Raw genomic sequence first — 23,456 nt, 5'->3', positions numbered from 1 at the left:
GTTATGACGATCAAACCTATGATATTAGATTTGGCAGGATAGTTATCGAGAAAAGTCCAGAAAAAAAGAACAAATCAGATAGTTGACAATTACGAGAATCAGAGCTTTTTGCTTTTGAACATTTGCGCCTGGCCGCTAATGCAGAAGAGATTCACCCAACCTGCCATTTCGATTCAATCCAAAAGTCCAGGTTTGGCAGGGTGGTTCTCTCGAAAATTGCCTAAGTTTCGAAAACCGGTAAAAAAAATTGACCTTTCCGATGACGATAACTTTTTGTGTCGTCATCGGAAACCAGTTAAGAGTGGGCGCTAAATCAGGGGAGCTTCTTACTATCCGTTATATCCATTAAACTCACAACCTCTGGTTTGGTAAATTAGTCAAAAAAAACTTAAACGGTTCAAAAATAACAAAAAATTCATTATTCCGAGGGCCATATCTGTATGTTTAAAAAACGTTTGGGTGTGGACGCTTATGGAAGGGAGCTTTCCAAATCCGCTTTATTCATTGAATCAAAAAACCTCTAACTTGGTATGTTAGTTTTTGAGAAAAAGATTTAAAAATTCAAAAATATCGGTCTAAATTTTCCTTACAGTTTTTCGAGACAAAATGGCAACGCAAAAAGAGACCAGGAGAGTATGCAGACACGCAAGGTTGTAGGCGGTACTACTGTGGATACCCTTTTTTCAAAATTGGTAAAAGAGTTCTTGAGAGAAAGAAACAATCCCTATCCTCCTAATCCCATACATTTTCATAAAACCTGTTTTTTTCTAACTAAAAATTTAGGCAAGCATGCCAAGCAAGGCATTTGAAATTCAAATTAGCAACTAAACAAACTTACAAAGCTGAAACAAGGCCGACAATCTTTGAGGAGACACCAGTTAAGCAAAAAAAACTGATTTAAAAATAAACTAAAAAGTTTCAACTCCCCTGAAACTACCCTGTAGTAACTGGTACCCACCCAGTTTAATTTGAAATTTCATGAAATTGAGCAAGTCAGCATTGATATCAGCAATTGATTCAACTGATTTTGTTAAACTAGTTGTGAACTAGAAAAAAGAAGTCTACATTCCGATTTGATGACACTTGCTAATCGCAAGCGTAATTATTGTTATGTTGTTTGAAACAAATTGCTTTTTTCAGTTCATTTGATTCAGTTCTTATTACTATTCGAAATTTAAAGCACATGCTATCAAAAAGCGGTAAAAGTAGCACCAATATTTGGGACTTAGCTTAGAAAAAAAGAGGGCTCGTAATAATACACTAAGCTGACCCAAGTGTAATTAGAAGGTGGCAGAAAACTCTATTATATAATAATGAGCCAAAAGCTAAATAAAGTAAAACTAGATGGGAAGTTCACTCGCTCACAGCGTAAATGAGTCAGAAAGACCCATTTTTTGGGAATCCGAAACAACGCCAATACGGCTTTTGTTTGATACCACACTTGACTGTCGGCCTTTGAGGTGCCTAAAATTGGACCGAAAAGCCAACCTACGCCATAGCTCTTTGCAGTCACAGCCAGCGAGTTAATCGGAAAACAAAGCTACTCACTTGTGACAGTCTGCAGCAAGTCTTCATCTCCTTGACCACTGGGGGTTCCCAAGGTCTCCAGCTTCCGACTCAGGCACTCTAGGTATCTAAAGTCAAACATGACATTGACTCAAAATCAAATGAAATCAAGACTTAAACACTATCAATAATCGCGGCTTATATAAGAGTCAGAACTACGTTCATCGACTCTTAAAAATTACTACATCTCACCTTTGCCACGTGCAGGCACTGAACGCTACAAATAGACAATGTTGCCTTGCGATATTTCCACCGACAGCTTGTGATGCGAAGTTGTCACTTGTAAAATGCTGCTGCAACTTATTCAGCACAAAATCAGTCAAATTGTGCATCAGAAAAGGGTTCTTTAAACCCCCGTGACAAAGGCACTCGATCAAAATTTTGATGTTCTCAGGCCTGCCCATCTGAATAGTCAAACTAATAAGCCACTTCAAATCATCTTCATTTTCAAAGTTCTTGCTGGCATTGGCCGAAAACTCCTCTTTGCTTTCCGCGCTTCTACGAATCATCACTTTTACAGCCTCGATTCCATTAAGGAAGGCTCGCTTTGAAAACCGAGTTTGCGTAACAATAGAGGTAGCTGGATTGGGATGTTGGTTCGCATTTGTGTTCGTGTTTGCAAGACGATGAGGTCCCATCATGTTCGGGTTAGGAGCAGCTGCTGGTAAGTAGGTTCCAAATGATGCCACGGCAGCAGCCGCGTTGCGATGTTGAGTTACCGAATCTGTAATAACGGGCGTTTGACCTTGGACTGCTGCTTGTAGAGTTGGGCTGGGAAAGAAGTTCCTAGCGGCGTCGTTAGCGTAGCCGCGGGACAGCAGTAGACCGGCAGATGGGAACATGATCTGATGCAGGAGGTACTGTTGTAGATCTTGTTGCACCATGTCGAATGCTCCTTGACGCTGCGCCTCTTCAGTCGGAGTCACGTGACGAGCAGGAAAGCCTAGAAGAGGAAAAATACTGCTTAGTTTCTTTCTGATATTTGGCGGTATCCCTTAAATATGATTTTAACATTTAAACAACTTGGCTTCAGCAGCATGGCGATGGAGCCAGCGGTGGTCGCCTTCCCCCTCGATTTGGATAGCCAAACTTGTTCCGGCAAAACCCTCTGAATTAAAATTTTAAGCATCCAATTTTAGACGACTGAATATCCCTCAACTCCAATATCTTAGTATCAGCGAGCGCCGCTTAAAAAAATCCAAATAATGCCCAAAAAAGCTCCGGTAAAAAGTTTATAGGAAAAACACTAAATTCTAAGACTAAAGATTAATTTAATCAAGTAGATATCTTGTTTGATTGGTACTAACAAGCCTTTCTCCAGTAATCAGTCAGCTCGCAAAAAATAGTTGCTGTTCTGATCAAGCTATAAAACTTCGAAATCTCAAGCTGAGCCAGATCGTAAATCGGTTTGATAACTTTACGTATCATAGAACGAATCAGTTCTCGAAAAAATGAAACTTACTCTGAGCAAGCTATTCAAGCTACGAAACCTTAAATAATTCAAGTTAATTTCCTGAAGCGAATCGGAGTGCAAAAAGTTTTTCTAAGCAAACTGTTCAAGCTATTAAACTTCAATACTTCAAGTAATTTCATGGAGCGAATTGGTTGGCAAAAACACTCAAGTTTTACTGAAGCAAGTTAATGAAGCTAGAAATATTTCGAGTTGTTTAGATCAAAACATTTTGCGAACTAATAGTAATGGAGCGAGCTAATAGAGCGAATCTGTTCGAAAAAATTCAAAATTCACTTAATCAAGCTATTGTAGCAATAAAAATTGAAATATTTACAAGTTATTTATTAGAAGGAATCGTTTTGCGAAAATAAGTTTTTCTGCGCGAGCTAATCGAGCCATGAACTTCGAAAAAATCCAAGCGCTTCGTAGACCGAATCTTTTTTACCATAAGTTAGTTTTCTAAGCGATGAAACTTTAAGCTTTTTCAAGTTAATGTGTAGACCGAATCAGTTCGTGAAACAATTAAACTCCTCTAAGCAAGCTTTTTCAGCTAAAAATTTTGAAATTATTCAAGTTATCTATAAACCGAATCAGTTTGCGCAAGTTATGTATAAACCGAATCAGTTTGCGAAAAGCTTAAAGTTTTCTAAGGAAGCTATTCAAGCTATGAAACTTTTCAAGTTACTTCGTCAACCGAATCGGTACGCGAGAAGTTTCAGTTTTTCTATGCAAGCTATTAAAGCTACGAAACTTTGAAGTATTTCAATTTAGTTCAAAGACTGAATCAGTTCGTGAAACAATCAAGTTCTAAGCAAGTTTTTTCAGCTAGAAATTTTGAAATTATTCAAGTTATCTATAAACCGAATCAGTTTGCGCAAGTTATCTATAAACCGAATCAATTTCGGAAAAACTTAAAGTTTTCTTAGCAAGCTATGAAATTTTTCAAGTTATTTCGTCGACCGAATCGGTACGCGAGAAGTTTCAGTTTTTCTAAGCAAGCTATAAAACTTAGAATGATAAAGCTATAAAACTTTGCACTTTTTCAAAATATTGTGTAGACCGAATCGGTTAGCGAAAAGTTCTAGCTTTTTTAAGCAAGCTTTATAGCTATAAAACTTTAACTGATAAAGCTATGAAACTTTGAAATAATCTTATATATTAAATGAAAATCTTAATGCGCTATGGACGCAACGTTTTAACTTTATTATCGAGCACAACGTTTAAGAATCATTCAAAGCAACCATCAGAGAAAGATGAACTCGATCCAACTTCAAGGCTAGACAGTACTTGTCTATTATTGTCCAAAATTTTGCGTTTACAGATTCATTTCAGTCTGAAACGAATTAACTGAAAACAGCCACCTCCACGCTGAGAATTTTTTTTTTCGAAAACCGATTGGGTCCATGAAATAAATATAATTATTTCAAAATTTCATAGCTTAATCATTCAAAGTTTAATAGCTATAATCGATGAATCCCCCCCCCGAATCTCCTATGTTAATACTGCTAACTTTACTTGTCTCATTTACTTCAATTTCGTAAAGATAATTCTTTAATTCTGCGTCCTTCTGATTTTTCTTCGAATAAGGGTATGTTTTCTTTCTGACCTTGTCTTGTCGCCACTGAGTTTAATTTTTAGTCTAAATTTGCTTTGAAAGACAAAGTTGCTTGGGTTGAAGGTTAAAACTTGGCATGATTGCATGTATGTAAATTTTTTCTAAACTGTTTCGAACTATAGATTTTTTGAAAAAAAAAACTGGTACCTGGGGGACTGAGTTGATACTGATATCTTTTTTTTGTTCACTTTCTAATCTGTTCAAATTTCATAATTTGCCGAATCGGATACTTGAAAAACTCTAATGCCTCCAAAAAAGCAGCCAAAATTAATTGAAGAGGCCTTCAAAAAGATCAAACTATGACTTTGACCGCGTTCGACGACATCTGCTCACAGCTTGAGCTCTCAATTTCGCGTGCCAATATCCCAGAACTCGGCCGAGTTATCGCAGCTGACCGAGGATTTCAAGACAAAAGGAAGTATGGCACGATTTCGAGAGAATGATGTACCGGGGGCGTTTTTGGATCTCAAAAGAGATTTAGCGTGGTGGCATACCACAATGCTTGACTTCGTGAAGCTTAACACCGATCCCCAGCACACGCAGATTGACAGATGGCTAGGACCTGTCATGTCCCCGTTTATTTGAACCCGACGTGTCAGAATTCACAGCTGGAGGCACAACTTCCTCATCAGGATCATCATCCTCGTCAACGAGTGGCTAGTAATTTATTTGCAAATACTTTGACATATCTGATCCTTCTACCTAAAAATCTGCGGACTAAGAATTGTTCAATTTCAACTGTGAATCAGTTCAATTTGCTCTATTTAGACGGCTCAGACAAAGAAGTTGGTGAGGCCGAAGCAGACAAAGAAGTTGGTGAGGCCGAAGCAGACAAAGAAGTTGGTGAGGCTGAAGCAGACAAAGAAGTTGGTGAGGCCGAAGCAGACAAAGAAATCGGTGAGGCCGAAGCAGACAAAGAAGAAAATAGAAGACAACATAATTTTTCCTTAATAATAATGTCCTCTGTTTTCAAATGAAGTAACCACCAAATGAGGTATAATGGAGGTTGCTGTTTTCAGTTTATTCGCTTCAGACTGAAATGAATCTGTAAACGCAAAATTTTGGACAAAAATAGGCGAGTACTGTCTAGCCTTGAAGTTGGATCGAGTTCATCTTTCTCTGATGGTTGCTCTGAATGATTCTTAAACGTTGTGCTCGATAAAGAAGTTAAAACGTTGCGTCTATAGCGCATTAAGACTTTCATTTAATATAAAAGATAAGATTTAATTAATTTTAGCAATTCAGATTCCGTTATTTTCTTTGTTACCGGCTGCTAGTTGAGGTGCTGTGTTCACATTGGTCATTTGGGTGGCCATGTGCTGATGTTGTTGTCTGTTATTTGTGGTCTGCTGGGGGGCTACAACTGACACATCGTGCAGGTTCTTGAAGTATTTCGCTATCTGAAATTAAAAGTGCTCTTAATGTCCGAAAGCTTAAAAGCCCTTTTCCGACTGAGCTCAGATTCAGGCCAAAAATGAATCATAATTGTATTTGCTGATTCCTCATGACATTTTTGCACAGAAACCTCGTTGTTCAACAACGTGTTTTTACAAATATCCTTCTATAAAAATTATTTTTTTGCAAATCAGTTATTATTTCCATTATAAAATAATCTCCGTTAAATTAATTAATTTTGGTTCAAATCAATATTGTTGATCTTAATTATCTTAGGTTGAATGTTAAGAGGTGGATGCCTTTAAATCTATAGTGGACATGCGTACCTTAAACAGAATAGGGGGAGCCAGAGTAGATCCGGACACTGGCGATGCGACCTCGTGCACCCCCTCTATGCACTTGCAGGCCTTCTCTAACAACTCACTGCCCTGTTCATTGCACTGCTCCAGACAACTCACAATCTCGTTTGCATTCAGACTATTCGCATGTCTCAACACAGACAGCGCCAGATCAGCTCCCGCATTTCGGACACTCGATTCGTACACTTTGGCAGCCCTTTGGGCAATCCCACATGCTTCTGAAGGTGTCAGGATCCCCACCCAGCGATCTCTCAGCACTGTCAGCGCCGCTGTTCCGATTTCAAATGTTTGCGCTAAAATAGTAGCAAATCATAAAGCCCCTACACACATTAAACTTCTTTTTGGATCAAAGATCCACACCACATAAGCATCAAAATTTTCACACAGGCGAGGGCGCACTTCGCAAACACACGCTAAAAAGGCACGAAATTTAAAAAAATATATATATGAAAAATACGGGAATCGAACCAATGGCCTCGTGTGCGCCACTGCGCCACTTACGGCTAATTTGCTTTCCAAAAAAAGCACACTATAAACGAGTCGGATCAGAAGAAATTTATTTCGTAATAAACCAAAATACTCGCAAGCTCTCTTGTGTAAATATTTTAGGACAAAATCGTGCCGCTAACACAACAAAATTCAGGGGTGCTCCAGGGTACAACCAAGAGAGAGAGAGAGAGAGAGAGAGAGAGAGAGAGAGAGAGAGAGAGAGATTTACTAACTTTGAATCCAAGATTCGTAAGTAGAGTATGTCCTCGACAACCAGTTAGATGAAACACAATTCAACACACAAAGAGCGTGCAATCCAATCTCAAATGCAGCCATGTGTAATCCAGGGTGCACTTTGCGTGAACTTGCAGATACACTTGTGTGATTCACGTGACTGATTTGGGGGAAGCCAGTGTAGGTTGAATTATTGAGTGGGTTTGCGAATGAGAATGTCTGGAATGCATCTAGGGCTTGGGTGGTGTCAGTTTGGGTGGTACTTGTTGCCACTGCTCCTAATCCCAGCTGGTTGTCAAGATTTGTGGTAGCATTTGAATTGTCACTCACGAAGTTGTTCACTATCGGCCCAAAACTGCTTGTTTGATCCCCAGCTGACCGATTCTGATTCAAATAAACGTAGTTTTGGCGTCCAAATTTACAGCAAGAGCTTGATTTAAGAAATTTGAATAGGTTGATGAAGGAGGGCCTGATACGACTCAAACTTAAAAGACTTTGGCAACAGAAAGTTGGAAAACTGCCAATAAACCGAAAAAAAAGAGACCTTTTCGATATTTTTCAACTAACGATTGATGGAGAAAAATACAGCAAGCTAAAGCTTTTTCGATTTCAAGAATCTTGTAAAATTGGCACATTTTTGTACAATGCTGATTTAAATTATCCGGACTTAAAGAAAAGATAAAATATAAAACGTGTTTTTCTCAAATTGGCTCGACTTTCGACAAAAAATGATAAAGACAAACTTGCTTAGAATTTCAGCAGAATTAATATGGTACAAAAATTTTGCTAAATTCGGGACCAAATTGTAACTTCAAAAACTACCTTCTTTGGTTTTTTAGTTAATCAAACATTACGCCAAAGCTATAGGTTAAATTGCTGACAAAAAAGACTCAAAGTGAGCCTCTTATATAGCCTAACAAAACTATGAAAGGTATAATCTCTCTTGTTGTTTTCTTTAGTAAAATCGACATTTTTCAGCTATCAAACGAAATAACGGTATAATCGTCTCAATTTTTTTTATAATTAAATTTATTTCGTTTGATAGCTGAAAAATGTCGATTTTACTAAAGAAAACAACAAGAGAGATTATACCTTTCATAGTTTTGTTGGGCTATATAAGAGGTTCATTTTATATATTTTTGTCAGCAATCAAACCAATAATTTTCGCGTGGTTTTTGACTGAAAAAGCCGAAAATGGTCGATTTTGGAATTAAGTTTTGGACCCAAATTTTGCCAACTAAATTGCAACATATTAATTCTGCTGAAATTCTAAGCGAGTTTTGTTTTCATGATTGTTTGTCTTAAGTCAATCCAATTTGAGTTTCTCATGTTTTATTTGTTTCCTTCGGATCATTTTAATCAGCAATGTAAAATTAATCCAATTACAGAAAACTGTTTCAATTGTTAACTTTTCCTTTTGCTGGGAAATTCAATAGTTAACTTTTCATTTCGCTGGGAAATTCAAAAACTAAAATCCACTTTGAAAGTTAGAAGTCGCACACGTTTTTCGTGGTCTCTATACTTTGCAGCTCGATAGAGGAAATGGGGTGCCGGACATCAAGCCGACGAAATTTTAGGCCAAATCGAAAAATTAGGGACTTCCAGCCGAACCTTTTGTCAAAAAGTCATGGAATATGATTAATTTGAGAACTGTTTTATTAGCTTTTATTACACTTAAGTGGCTTCTTCACAACTTTTAAGCCTCTTATTGATGTTTAGCAACATTAAACATCAAAACATTGATGAAGGGCCTTTTCATGTGTATAATTTATGCAATTCAAAATCCGGCAGATCTAACTATCTGATGCCACTCTTAAGTGGAGCATTGTTATATAAAAAAAAGCTTATTATGAACTTGCCTAAAATTTTGAAATAAACAATTTACTGATGAAAATTTAGCGTTTTGAAGTTCTTGTTAAGTTTAAATTTTGTTTTGAAGCCCTTTCGACTGGAAGTCCCGTTGGCCTGTTGTCCTAGACCCGTGGAAATGAAATGAGCTGAAGTTAAAACGAAATCAAAAATCAAACCGCGCAAAAATTGGGAAAAAGCTATCTCGTTATATAACAATAGCGCTGGCTTGTCTAAATATGGTTCACATATCTTAGACCAAAAGATATCTCATCTTATTATTTTAATCGTTTCTGTTTGCGCGACTAATAAAATTAAACGGTTTGAAGTTATTGTTTGTTCTTTCAAATTTTTAGCTGAAAACTAGTTAACTGAAATGTCTCAATTTGAAATTTCACAGCATCAGTAAACCCAGAGGCGCAATTGCACTTTCCAAGCACTGGTAAAAAATGGCTAAAAGGAGATTTAAAATGCTAGAAAATTCAAAAATAAGCTAAAAAAGCCTCGGAAAATAATACCCACTGAACGGAACTTGAGCCATCAACCTCCAGATTCACAGTCCAACATCCTTACAACTTTGCCACCAGCTATTGGTTAAGCAGAGTAACAAGGAATAAAGAGGTAAAACATATGCTATTGAATTGCTACTGATATACAGCAAAAACGAGCACTTAACGCTAATTTATAAAAGGTGTTAGTTAGGTGACGAAAAATGAACTCATAAGCACCAGCAGACTTAGTGGGGGGACGCCCATTCCCATCAGGGATTCGACCCCCTGCCGATCCAAAGGGTCCATCCTTTGTACTATTTTGAGATCTGCATTTTTGGCTGAGTGTACCCTAAATTTTTCTAAAAGCGCCTTAGACGCCAATATATAATAATTTTGAGGGGGAAGCACGCGCCGTAAAAACGCAATTTTTTGGTCAAAATTTTTCAAAAAAAAGCATAAAGCGCCTTTTTGGCCTATTGTTTCAAAATTTTGGCTATGGCGCAAAAAAAAATTGGCCAAAATAGGGTCTTTATAGTGATTTGTGAGAGCTCGGAAAATCTGTTTGGTCGACCTAGATCCGCCCCTGCTCATAAAATAACAAGCGCTTGCTTGAGAGAGCAATAGCGCGCAGGTGTTCATAAGGGTATGAACATGGTCCTTGCGTAAAAACTGAACAATCTGTAGCCTGTTATAGATAACAGATACATTTCTTGAATGTCGGAAATTTCAAGTTATAAACTTTCAGCTGCAGCACATGAATGTGACAATCATTCACCTGGGCATAGAATGAGGTTGGATCCGTGAAGTGAGATGCGAATGTGGATGAGGTGAGATTGGCAGCTGCTGAGTTGGAGTGGGCAGACGAGGAAGTGGAGGGGTTGGAGAAGGAAGCTTTGACCAGCACCTGTTTGGCCAACTCCATCAGAGAGTGTGCCTGTGCCTCTGAAGGCTGATTCGGCACCACTGGCACATTACTGTAGCACTTCTTACCTCGAAACCTTAATACAGCATAAATCATTGGTCACGTAGTGTACGACTTCTAATCAAAAATCTTTTCGTCATTTTTTATTTGAAATATACTTCAATTATACTGTTTAAGAACAAAGAGAAGCTTCACTTTGCAAACAAGCAGAAAAATGGGGGAAACGATTCAAAATTCAGTAAAATACAAAAAGCCATTAAAAGGCAAAAAAATGCAGACCACTGGATTCCTGCAGATTCAGAGTCACTACATAATTCAGCCAGCAGTTCAAATAAAAACAGCTCATATTTTGTAACAGCGCCAAAAAGGAACTAAAAGCCCAGAAACTCAAAACATAAATCAAACAAAGAAAAGTGAGGCTTACATTGGAAAAACGGGACATGCTATATTATTAAAAGCTGAACAGTAACTTACCATCTGCGTCCTAGCGGGAATGCCATTTTGGAGTTGGTGTTAGTAGAGCTAGCAGGCACCATCGATATATTGCACGAAGCAGCGTTCTCTGCACTGGACAATGCAAGTGCCCTCACACTGTGCAAATCGTTACTGCCATTTGAAATGCCTCCGTTCGTTCCTCTGTTGCCTTCGGGCACTGTGACGTAAGTTACGAATCGCTCCGAGGAGTAGTCTTTGTGACTATTGCTGCGCACATTTGAGGTTCTCTTCGCGGCTCTCCGTGCAGCCGGTGGGATGTTGGCTTGTGCGGCAGCTGCCATTGCATTGGAGTCACTGCCACTGCTCGTGCTTCTGATTCGCTCAATGCGAAATCCCTAATAAAACCAGATTCTGTTTTGCAAATTGCTAAATTTCACTAACAAAGCAACTTCCAATTTCTTACAGATGCATAAAAGTGTTTACGGGAAAAAAGTCTAGTTCCCGATTACCGAGGTTCATTTTTTCTTGGTTTTCGAATGAATACTTAAAAATAGATCTGAAAATTTTCGCAAATCTTGAAATTTATGATTTATTACGTCATCGCCAAGGCTCAGCTAAAGCTGGAGGTAACTATTTGATCTGCCGTGAAGATTCTCACAAATTTTTATTTCAATTGAAGCAATACTCTCAGAATTGGCAGGGTAGTTTTCGAGAAAGTCAAAGTTTCCAAAAAACTGTCTAAGTTTGTTTATCCGAAAGCCATAACTTTTCTCTACAAAAAATGGGGCGTAGCCGCTTATACAAAAAAATTCCGACAATCGGGTTTCTCGATTGCACCCTTATCCTAAGAATTGGCAGGAAAGTTTTCGAGAAAAGTCGAAAAGCTTACACAAACGGTCAAACTTTCAAAAATTCCGTCGGCAACAACTTTTTCTAAAACAACTAAGGCGTAGCCGATTAAGCAGGGAAGTAATACAAAATCATTCCATCAATTAAACCTATAATCCCAGATTCGGAAGGGTAGTTTTCGGGTAAACTCAAAGCAATAAAACATAGCCAACTGACAGATGGAAATTGGAAAAGAGTAATGATCGCAATGAAACTGAAACAAAAACTGACAAGTTTTTTTTCTTCAAAAATATCTTCAACTTTTGATTTTCGAAGAAAAAAATATGACCTTAAAGCTCTTTATAGTAGAACAAACTATGATGGACACTTTTTTGTTTAAATTAACCCAATTTGAGAAAACTGGATCAATAGGAAAATTTTTATTTCACTGGGATATCTGATAATTAATTTCCATTTTCGAAATTAGAAGTCGATCACGTTTTTCCTGACCTTTACATTTTTGCTATTCAATAGTGGATTTTGCCTTTCTTTTAACAATGGAAACACAATGAACTTCGAAAGAAATCACAAGTCAAACCGCGAAAACTCAAAATTGAGCGTGAACAAATTCTAAGACTTTTCCTGAAAAAAAAAACAAAAAAAATCAGCAAGACCTATATAAGATCCCTGACTACGTTCAACACTATTAAAAAACTACCTCAATATCATCAACGAGTTTTTTGAGGCATACTAAAATAAGGCGTGGCGGCTTGTGCGAAAGAGATTTCAGCTATTTTTTCTTTCGATAAAATCGTGAATCCCAAATTTGGTGGAGTAGTTTTCGAGATAATCCAAAAGAAAGGGTCAAACATTCCCCCATTGGAACTTTCGAAGGCCGTAGAAAAAGGTGCAAGTTAAGAAAAATGACTGCAGGTACAGAGCGCCAATGGACTAAATAGTTTGGTTTCTTGAAAGCAGCTTGGTAATTATTGAGATCACTGGGAAATAATTCTTTTAATGATATTATATGTTAGAAAATTTTTCAGGGGTAGTGTGAGAAAAAATCAATTTCCCCATTGAATTTGAAATTGCATTGATTTTAAAAAAATGCACTCATTGTTAGTAACGCGCTTTCACTTTGAATGCTTCTTAAATCTGCTTACTCGTGAATATATAAAACCTGATTTTGACCAGCAGATCACGCTGAAGCTATTTGATTTTCAAAAAGTTTTAATGATCGACACTTTTTTCATAAAGCTAATCCGATTAAGAAAAACTAAAACAATAGTAGGTAATTTCTTCATTCTGTTGGAATATCTCAAATTAAAACTCCCCTTTCGAATCTAAGTCATTCACGTATTTTGCTCCATTAACACATTTGTAATAGGAAAACGTAAATTGCTTTTTTTACTGGCAATGAAAATGAAATAAATGTTAACTGAGCCAACGGACCATTGTAAAGTGTCAATAAAAAGGAAAGAAAAAATTCTGTATGTTTTTGGAAACATAGCCAACAGACAGTAAGTAGAGTCGTAGGGAAACAAAAAAACTGACTCGTTTTTTGAAAAACTTCAAATTTCAAAATTCAGAATAAAAATAAATGGCCCTTAAGCTTTTTGAAAATCAAGAACAATTTCTTATTGAGGTTTTTTATAAAATGAAGCAATTGAGAAAACTGGATCAATAGCTTTTTTTCAATCCATAGGGAAATCTGAAAATTAAACTCCTCTTTCGAAACTAGAAAACGGTTAACTTTTTCTAACCTTTACTCTTTGGCTTTTCGATAGTGGAAATTGTCTGCCTTCTAACAAAAGAAAGGAAAGAATCGAAGTCACACCCCCAAAAATCGAATTTGAACATGAATAAATTTGAGGGTTTTCCTGGAAAAAAAAACTAAAAAAAATCATGACCATCTATGTGAGTCTCCACTGCGTTCATCTATTCTTAAAAAACGTCAGCTTTCCGTTTTGAAAGCACAAATATATGCCCTTAAAACTTAAATCATTAAGAACAATTAAGATTGTCAATTTCTCAAGTGAAAAATTAACCCAATTTGAGCAAACTGGATCAGAAGCTTTTTTTATTCAGCTGGGAAATCTAAATTACAGAGGCGAAGCTGAGTTTCGCACTACTTGCAATACAAGAATGAATAATTTAAATTACAAGCAAATGGAATCGTGAATTGAAAGAAAAAATTCAAAAAATAGTTTATTTTTGTCAAAAAGAGCTAGAATTGCAAAAAAGACAAGAATCCTAGAACAAAATTACCTGCACCGTTAGTAATTTAACAAGGAATTTTCAAAATGCTTAAAAGAAACCGAAAATTTTAAATGGAAGTTTTATATTTATTGGTTTTTAAAAAGTGCCGCAGAAGTTGAATAATTGTCAAATTCGAGTCTATTTAATTTTGAAATATCAACTTATACTAACAAAAAAAAATTATTAAGTAAATAAGCGACAGAATTAAGGCCGACACCCAAACTGAAAAACAGCCAATCGAATTTTGGAAAAAAGTAATGAACGCAAGTAAACATTTAAAAAAAACACTGACTTAGTAGAAAAAAGCTCAACTTTCGAATTTCAAACAAAAAAATAGACACCCTTCAAGTCTTTGAATTTCTAGAACGATTTATGATTGGCGCTTTTTTGATAATATTAACCCGACTTGAGAAAACTGGATCAACAGGTAAAGTTTTTATTCCGCTGGAAATCTAAAAATTAAATTCCACTTTCAAAACTAGAAATCGTTCACGAATTTTCGCGCCCTTTGCACATTCGTATTTGGAGAGTGCTATTATGGTCACGTTCAGCAGAGGAATTTCAATTGAACTCAAAAAGTGCATATATACGTAAGTGCATCAATATTTTGAGACTTTTTCCTCAAACAAAACAAAAAAACAGCAAGACCTATATAAGAGCCTTCACTACGTTGATTACTCTTAATAATGTTACAATAAAATAAAAGGAACTTAGAAAGGGTAAATTACTAAATTGACCATTCTGTGAACAAATTTATGTACGGGAAAAAATTCTAGTACCGGGTTGCAATACCCTTTGCTTATCGTAAGGGTAAAAAGTCCCTTTTTGAAACTGAAAGTCATTCACTTTTTCGTGACCTTTCCGCTTTTGCTTTTCGACGTGTAAACGAGCAGCCGTTGCCGAGACCAGCTGCGGCAAAATGGATGACATCTCTCTCCCCCACGGAATAAAAAGTCCAAGGTTGAAAGGCGGGAGCTGGCCAGGGGTTAATAAAAACTAGTGTAAACAAAGAAACTTGAACAGAAATCATAGCTCAAACTGCAAAAAATCAAATTTGAGCGTGCACAAATTGAAAAAAAAAACAATTAAAAAATCATTGCGACCTAAATAAGTTGAACTCTCTTCATTTTTTACACTAAAAATGAAAAATGATTTAAACATAAATCTTAACCTTGTGCATTTGGGGTTTGATTTGATTCAGATTTCCGTCAGCCGAAGTGCACGCTGCGTTGTCTTCTTGTCTGAAAGGAGAGTCTGACCTGCTTTCTGAGCTATCCATCACGAAGTCTGAACATCAAAAAATTTAAGATTTAGGCGTATCATTATTAAAGCATGACATTTATAGGAAGTCTTTTTCTCGCATTCCTCAGAGAAAACCGTTAACAATTTGGATTAACTAGGCGGATAGAAAACTTACCATAGAAATCTTCTTCTATGAATTGGGAATTCACAGGCATCTGAGAAGTTAATGCTGGTGCTTTCCCACTGCTGGATCTGTGCACTTTGTTCCTCTGAGGTCCACTTTGTCCAGATGACATTGTGACTACCAAATCCACTCTTCGTGGTCCCTGGTCCAGTAACGCATTTAAAATATCCCTCAGCAACTTGGGTTCATTTCTGAACTTGAGAAGTAAACTCAGAGTCAGTTCGGATCTGGCTCGTCTCAGACTCTCACAGAGGAGGGGATTGTCAGCTTCGGCCACTTGTGGTTTCATAGCCAGAACTGCCAAAGTAGCCTTCACTCCTACTTCCAAGTCTGATGCTTTCCTATCCGATGAGTTTTCGGATCCGCTTGTAGCTGAAATACTTAGCTAATTATCACAAACCAATTTTCAGTTTCTTGGACCTCGTCAACTTTTTGAGTATATCAACTATAATACGCCCTTCAAGAAATCGAAGTTTTATGTTGGTTTATTATCTGGTTTCCTGTCAACAAACTAGTGTTCAGCAAATTTTCGAAAATTAAACATCACCTAATTTTTAATCTATTTACAATACCATTTGCATGATTATTGTCATTGCAGCACAGGTTCTCGAAGATGACCATAGCGAGGTGAGTAGGCAGCAGGTATCTGCCCCTGAAATGGGAGAAGTCGGCCAGGTATTGAGCCTTCTCCCTCAGAATCTGAATCTCACCCAACCCACAGGGAATAGCACGCAGCTGACCCAGGATCACGGTCTCCAAATGGTACATCTTCACCTGCATAATAACCCAAGTTAGGATGTTTAAAAATCAAATTCATTTAATCTAATTTGATCCAAAATAGTTTACACTCCATCTAACTCCTGTGGAAGAAATTGCAACTCACATATGATGTTCAGATATTAGAGCTGTAATTTCCTTCAAGCAACTCATCATGAATAGTTATTTTTGTTGTTCAAAGAATATAGAAGAATATCGCTAATCGCATCTCAATCAAAAATAATAATATAGCCAACAGACAGTTGAGAGTCAACGAACGCAAGTAAACAAAAAAGAACAGTCTTGTTTTTTTTTTGAAAAAATCTCATCTTTCGAAATTCAAAGAAAAAATTAGATGCCCTTAAAGCTCTTTGAATTTCTAGAACAATTTATGCTTCGCACTTTTTGATAAAATTAACCCAGTTTGAGAAAACTGGACCAATAAGTAAAATTTTTATTTCGCTGAAAATTAAATTCCACTTTCGAAACTAGAAGTCGATCACGTTTTTCGTAACCTTTACATTTTTGCCGTTCAATGGAAATGAACTGAACTTAGAAAGAAATCACAAGTCAAACCACGAAAAAATAAATTTGAGCCTGAACAAATTTTAATATTTTCCTGAAACAAAATCATCACCACCTATTTAAGAGTCTGAACTACGTACATCGACTCTTAATAACAAAATATACACACCTCGAACATTTTGGAAGGAGACGGCAACCTCGCAATTTCCAGACCACAAACTCCCAACTTGAAAGCCTGAGTTTTCAGTTCGGCCTTCTCAGACAACACATTTACCACGGATACTATCTTCTGCAGGATCTGACATGCTCTAGCACTAAGTTCGTATCTGATCTTGCGTCTGAATCTGGTGTGGGGAGGGGGGTCAGCTAACAAGTCTGGACAGTTGTTAACAAGGGCATCAGCCAGTTCTGTGGCCACAGCGAATGCTTGCTCCCGGAAGTTGTGGGCATGCAAGGACTCCATCAGAAGATGAAGCAACTTAAACATAAGTTTCAAAGCTTCCGCTAAGATTTGAGCTTATGAAAGGTTATGAATCTATACGGAAAATAAGTATCAGCCATAAGAGATTGCAATGAAATGAAATTTTGCTTATCTGATTCTAGAACTCATGATATTAATATTTATTTCACACCTCAATATTGCACTTGATAGGCACCAAATCGGCAAATATGTCGAACACTCTATTCTTGCCACTTTTCACATTAGTTCCACTCGCTACACTTTTCGATGCTGACAACTTTCCTTTTCCAGCGGAGACGCCCCCACTTATTCCAACCACCGTCGGGAGCTGCCTGCCTCTTCTTTGGAGGTCCTCGTTGTCATGGTCGTCCAAGGGTGCCCTGAGAGAATCAGAGGCAGACTGATTTCCGCCTCTTTGGCTGGAGGAGCTGCTGGCCTCGTTGCTCGCTTCATTGCCCAGGAAGGCGTTGAAATGTGTAATTGGAGGGAAGTCCAGATTCGCTATAAGTTACAAAAAACATAGCCAACAGTCAAGGCAGTTCGAAAAGTGCGAATGAACTCAAGGAGACAGGAAAAATGATTGACCATTTCTTTCAAAAAAAGACAGATCGCCTCAAAACTCTTTGAACTTTATGAAATTTTTAGGGCAGAGTCGAAGCTAAGCGTCGCACCACTAGCGATAGAACACAAAAATAGCACTGCAACGAGCCAAAAGAGGCAACAACCATAAGGCAAAACCAAAATTTCGATTCATTTGCATTGAGTATGCTCAATTTTAGGAAAACCTGTGTAAAACACAATTGCCAGAGTTAATTAAGCATAGACACAAAATTTATCAAGGCGTAAACTAAGCCGACATTGGGTCCACAACCGTTGAGCGAAAAAACCTGTTAGCAGAAAGGTTTTAACGCATAACAACACATTTTGTCCCTCAAAAGATGTTACATGAGACAACTAAACAGCTTTAAAATCAGCCAAAATCTTTAAAAAGAAAAGATGAAAAATTATATACACAGAGGGGAAGCGGCTTGCCATACAACACAATCATGAAAAAAACAAGTTAAAAAAATGAAGATAGTTGAAAAAAAAAACGGGTGAACATTTTAGTATGTCTCGATTAAATTTAATTACGAGCCAGCTAAATCTGGAGGTAGGTGTTTGATAATTATTGAATTTTTCATGCTGATGCAGCATGAAATGGTCATTTTAAAAAAACTACTTTGCCCAAAACCTTAATTGTTTCTCTACTAAAATAAACGGGAAGAGTGAAAAACTTGAGATATTGGAAATTCAAAAGTCACCACTTCTATTAAAATAATTTTCGCGACCAGTTCTTTAGATTGCACTCATAGGAAGGTCAAAAACTTTTCGAGAAGTTTCTAAAAAAACAATATAACGTTCAAAAATTTCATTTTCCGAAATCCAAAAGTATGCCAAGGCCACTTCAGCAGTAAAAGTTTCCCAAAACAGGATTAACCAGTGAATCTAAGAATTGGCAGTGTAGTTTTCGAGAAAAGTCAAAAAGTTTCCAAAAAATGATCTAAGTTTCAAGACAATGAAGGCAATTACTTTTTCCTTTCAGAAATGGGCGTAACCATTTATAATGTAAGGCTTTCAACAACCCGTTGATTCAATTTAACCCTTGATACCAGATTTGGCACGATGGTTATCGAGAAAAGTCGTGAAAGGTTCCAAAAAGCAGCCAACAAATCAAAAATTTGAGTTTACCGAGAATCATAGTTTTTTGTGTAAAAACAATTGGGCTTAGGCGCTTATGCAAAAGAGACTCAAGCAACCTGTAGTTTTGATTGAACCCTTAAACTCAGATTTGGGAGAGTGGCTCTCGAGAAAAGTTTAAAAAATGGTCAAAAAAGGCTTAAAAAAATCTGAATGCCATAAGCGAAGAAATGAGTAGGCGGTCCCTCCATTGACACCCCTTTCGTGCAAATCGGGAAAATAGTTTTCGAGGAAAACATATGTTTCCGAAGGCGATAACCGATTGAAATGAGTGGGCAGTCCCTCCAGTGATACCCTTTTCTCCAAATCGGGAGAATAGTTTTTGAGAAAAACAAACATTTGTAAAAAAAAAAAAATCCGAAGCGTCTCAAAAAAGTTAAAACCAATCCCATATATTTTCATAATACCTGTTTTATCAAGCAGTAATTCTAGGAAAACATGCCAAGCATGAGATTTACATTGTAAATTAGCAACGGAACAAAAGTGAGGAAGCGGAAACATAGCCGACAATCTTTGAGCACATACCAGTTGAGCCGAAAAAAGATTTTATAAAAAAAACTTTAAAAAGTTTCAAGTCCGCTGAAACTACAAAGAAAAGCACTTACAAATACCATGAGACTTGTTTAGAAGACAAGAAAAATCCCTAATATGGCAGCTAATCTGCAAAAATTGAGCAGATAAACGAAAGTCCGACAAACCAATTTTTTTCCGGAAAAAAATTCAATCGCAAACCTGCTGAAAAATAAGGTCCGACAGAGACTCTAACCTCCTGACCTCAGGGTTCAAAAGCAACAGCGTTAGCTCTAGGCCAATTGCAGAAGAAACATGGAATTTGTTAAGATTCAATAATAAAGCAGGTTGAAAACTTGTAAGAAAAGGGGAAAAAAGTCTTTTTTTTTAAATTGAGAAAATCATAAAAGCGCCATATCTCGAACACTAAAAGAATTATTTGGGGGCAGAATTGCAACGCTACTGAGTAACTGACAGGACTCCGTCTTAGCGCTGAGAAAAAGAAAAAGTTCGCTTGGAATTTTTGTATAAGTTATTTCCAAAAAAAAAATTAAAAATCATAAAAAACACCATATCTCGAAAACCAAAAGGAGTTCAGCAGTCATACTTGGACGCCAGATATGCAATCTATGAGTGTACACCGACAGCACACCACTAGAAAGTTGAGAAACTAATATGCAAAAATTAGTTATATAAATTGTGATACAAAAAAAAATTTGATAGTTTTACGTTGCGAATATAGAAAAAATGTAGAGTTGATTAAGCATTTCAACCCTTGCAATGTTTTGAATATTCAACAGACCAACATAGCGACTTCTTAAACATGTGCGAATTGAGATTTCTTAAGCAGTACAAAACACGATATAGCTTCAACGTGCAAAAAAAATATTGTTTAACATGCAAAAAATAATACGTTGAAAAAGCTTAAATATGCCAACATAGACTTCTTAAATATGTCAAAATAGGTACTTCTTCAACACGTCTCAAGTGAAACCCCGATTAAATAATGTATAAATACATAGATAAAGATTGAAACTTCTTAGGCATCACAAAATACGACACAGCTTAAACGCACAAAAAATCTTTTGATAAACATGCAAAAATAATACGTTCAAAAAGCTTAAACATGTCTACACGAGGACTTCTTAAATATGTCAAAATAAGGACTTCTTAAACATGTCTCAAGTGAAAGGCTAATTAAATAATGTATAGATCTATACAAAGATAAAGATTGAAATATCTTAAGCATTACAAAATACGATATAGCTTAAACGGGCAAAAAATCTTTTGTTAAATATGCAAAAAATAATACGTTCAAAAAGCTTAAATATGTCAACACAGTGACTTCTTAAAGGAGTCAACATGGTACTTCTTAAACGTCTTAAGTGAAACGCCAATTAAATAAGGTATAGATTGATCAGCATGTGTCGGTAACTCATATTATTCGTAGGAATTTTAGTAATCAAAATAAAGCGCTCTAAGATATGGGAAAGTTGTTTAATTGAAAAATTCCAGTTTCTGACTACACGACACGCGCTCGAAAATGTATTTATAAAAGTTTCGATGAAACTAAGACCTTTTATGAAAACTCTATCAATAGATATTTGTCGTTCAATGGGAATTGTGCAAAATAAAATGTTTTTCAGAAACTACAAGTCATTCATGAACAGTTTTTACGCCAATTGAAGTTTTCTCTCGTTTTTTGCGCCATTTGACCATTTTTTTCTTTTCGAGAGCTTAATTTGCCTTTTACGATATGAATTCGGATCGAACTTGAAAAAACATAAAAGCGAAAACAAATTTGAGCATGAACAACTTATACACAGAGGCGAAGCTGAGCTTCGCGCCACATCAGGCAGAATAGACACTGAATACAAAATAAAAAAACTGCAGTACAACCCAAACTTTCATAACATACGGCAAGTACGGAATATTTTCCATATTAACTTGAAGTAAAATGAGTTAAGAAGCTAACCAAAAAATACCTGAAAAAAAAGCTAATTTCTTGGAACAATATAATAAATGATTGTCCCAGGCTTGAAGTTCAATTATCGCAAAATTAACAGGATCAGTCGTATCAACTTCCATTGCGAAAAATATTAACAGTTTTGGAAAAAATCATTTAAAGAAAGAAGAGTAAAAAATTTCGAGATGATCAATTTTTCCAAGGAGATGACATTTCCCCGGGTTTCTCGATTGAACACAACTTGAGAATTTGCACAGTAGTTTTCGCGTATAGTCAAAAAGATTGCAAAAAACTGTCATTTTCAAAACTTCTACTTGTTTGAAGGCCATAACTTTTTTCTTTAACAAACTGAGCATAGCCAGTTATAAAGGTAGGATTTCAACAACCTGTCGTTCAGATTAAACGTATCAGATTTGGCAGGATATTTGGCGAGAAAAATCCAAAAATCGAACAACTAATCAAAAATTTGACATTTCCCATGAATCATAGCATGAATCGTAGCCGCTTATGGAGAAGGAATTCAGTCAACCTGTAATTTCGATTGAACCAAAATCTCAGATTTGGGAGGGTAGTTCTGGAGAAATATAAAAAAAAATAAAAAAAAAACGTCAAAAAATCAAAATTTTGACTTTTCCGAGGGTCATAACTTTATGTGCAAAAAAGATTCATGCAGGGAACTTTTGAAACCGTTCCATTCATTGAAACCAAAAACTCAGATTTGAGAGGGCTGTAGACAGAGGGATCAAGTAGAAAGAGAAACTAGAGGAGTACACAGAGGCACACAGTGGAGTAGGCGGTCTTTCAACTAATACCCCTTTTTGAAAACCAGAAGTTTTTTAAAAAAAAAACTAAAATTTTTCCAAAGAATTTCATTCCAATGAAATAATTTTCCAAAATGAAAATAAAGAAAATTCCAACAAACTGATTGGTGAACAGACAACCAAAAATAAAAATGCGGAGGGGAGTGTTCAAGTTGTCTTTTCGTTGAAACGACCCAAAATTATGTCATTAAGCCGATAAAAAATAGGCCGAAATAATTTGGACCGCGGAACTTTCTAAGCGAAACAAAAAAACAAAGCAGGAAAAACTAAGTCAAGTTAAGTAAAATCAAATTGTAGGAGTAAATCACACACTAAAAGGAACATAAAAAAAATGCGCGCAGCAAAAAAAAAACGATTTCAAGATGCGACAACTAAGCCGACAACAGATAAAGCAGACATAATTGGCCGGGAATTTTATTTGAAACAAAACATTTCCCGTTTGAAAAAAAAAACATATCCTAGACAGATTCGAACCCACGACCTTTGCAGTCCCAAGCATATTCGTTACCTCCAGGCTAAGTTATAAGCCAAAATACAATTAATTATAAGCCAAGATACCCCGAAAAAACTCTGTATTCCAGTTGGATAAAGCCTGCTTATCGCAAGCGTAAGTAGCAACGGAACAAATTTTACAAAGAAGAAACCAAGTAGATAACCTTTGAGCAGACACAAGTTAAGCCGAAAAAATATTTAAAAATCTTTTAAATTTTAATTCCAAGTGAGAACAAATCTGAAGTGTTTAGGTACAAAACACAGCAAGTAAGAAAAGGAAATAAAATTTCTAAGAAAGGTGTTTACAGGAAAAAGTCTAAATCTCAATAAGACACTTGCTCTCGCAAGTTTAATAAATTTGGATTAGAGTCTACAGTACAAAAACTTGAAGAAAAAATATATGATCTTGAAGCTTTTCAAGCTACAAGAAAAACTTAGGTTTGAGACTTTTTTGATAAAATTAACTCAATTTGAGAACATTGGATTAAAAGGTGAAGTTTTTATTCTGCTGGGAAATCTGAAAAATAAAAACCACTTTCGAAAGTAGAAGTTGATCACGTTTTTTTTTAATTTAACACTTAGATTCATCGAAAATCAAATTTCGTTCAATAATTTAACTCCACTATTTTCACTTGCAATACCACACAAGTCGAAAAAAAAGTTTTTCAAAAGTTTTAAGTTCCCCTGAAATTACACTGAAGAACACTTGCAACTGCAATGAAAAGTGCATAAGTCACAAGAAAAATCCGCGCTGCCGCAACTAAGCCGATAAAACTTAAAACAGACAAACAAAAATCCGACAAATCAATTTTTTAACCTTGCAGATTTGAACCAATACTCAGGCTCAAACGCAAACTTTCCTTTACACT

The 23,456-nt window shown here is 36.3% G+C and overlaps 2 protein-coding genes across 2 annotated transcripts in view; both read right to left on the bottom strand.

Annotated features, from left to right (window-relative positions):
• The window catches only part of LOC134851945 (spermatogenesis-associated protein 17-like), a 290,103-nt gene that overhangs the window by 242,367 nt on the left and 24,280 nt on the right, over positions 1-23,456 (bottom strand). The gene's annotated exons all lie outside the window — the stretch shown is intronic.
• LOC134850893 (zinc finger SWIM domain-containing protein 8-like) overlaps positions 1-23,456 on the bottom strand; it is a 32,277-nt gene that overhangs the window by 2,114 nt on the left and 6,707 nt on the right. The window contains exons 4-15 of the mRNA XM_063866667.1: positions 17,234-17,562; positions 16,771-17,079; positions 15,893-16,094; positions 15,312-15,692; positions 15,066-15,181; positions 10,847-11,202; positions 10,226-10,448; positions 7,111-7,495; positions 6,356-6,681; positions 5,902-6,034; positions 1,759-2,509; positions 1,549-1,634 (exon numbers count right to left, since the gene is read on the bottom strand). Coding sequence (XP_063722737.1) covers positions 1,549-1,634; positions 1,759-2,509; positions 5,902-6,034; positions 6,356-6,681; positions 7,111-7,495; positions 10,226-10,448; positions 10,847-11,202; positions 15,066-15,181; positions 15,312-15,692; positions 15,893-16,094; positions 16,771-17,079; positions 17,234-17,562 — 3,597 coding nt within the window. The remainder of the gene's footprint in view (positions 1-1,548; positions 1,635-1,758; positions 2,510-5,901; positions 6,035-6,355; positions 6,682-7,110; positions 7,496-10,225; positions 10,449-10,846; positions 11,203-15,065; positions 15,182-15,311; positions 15,693-15,892; positions 16,095-16,770; positions 17,080-17,233; positions 17,563-23,456) is intronic.

This window comes from Symsagittifera roscoffensis, chromosome 7 (assembly GCF_963678635.1).
Source record: "Symsagittifera roscoffensis chromosome 7, txSymRosc1.1, whole genome shotgun sequence".
Taxonomy (NCBI): domain Eukaryota; kingdom Metazoa; phylum Xenacoelomorpha; order Acoela; family Convolutidae; genus Symsagittifera; species Symsagittifera roscoffensis.
This window is presented reverse-complemented; position numbering and strand designations above follow the sequence as displayed.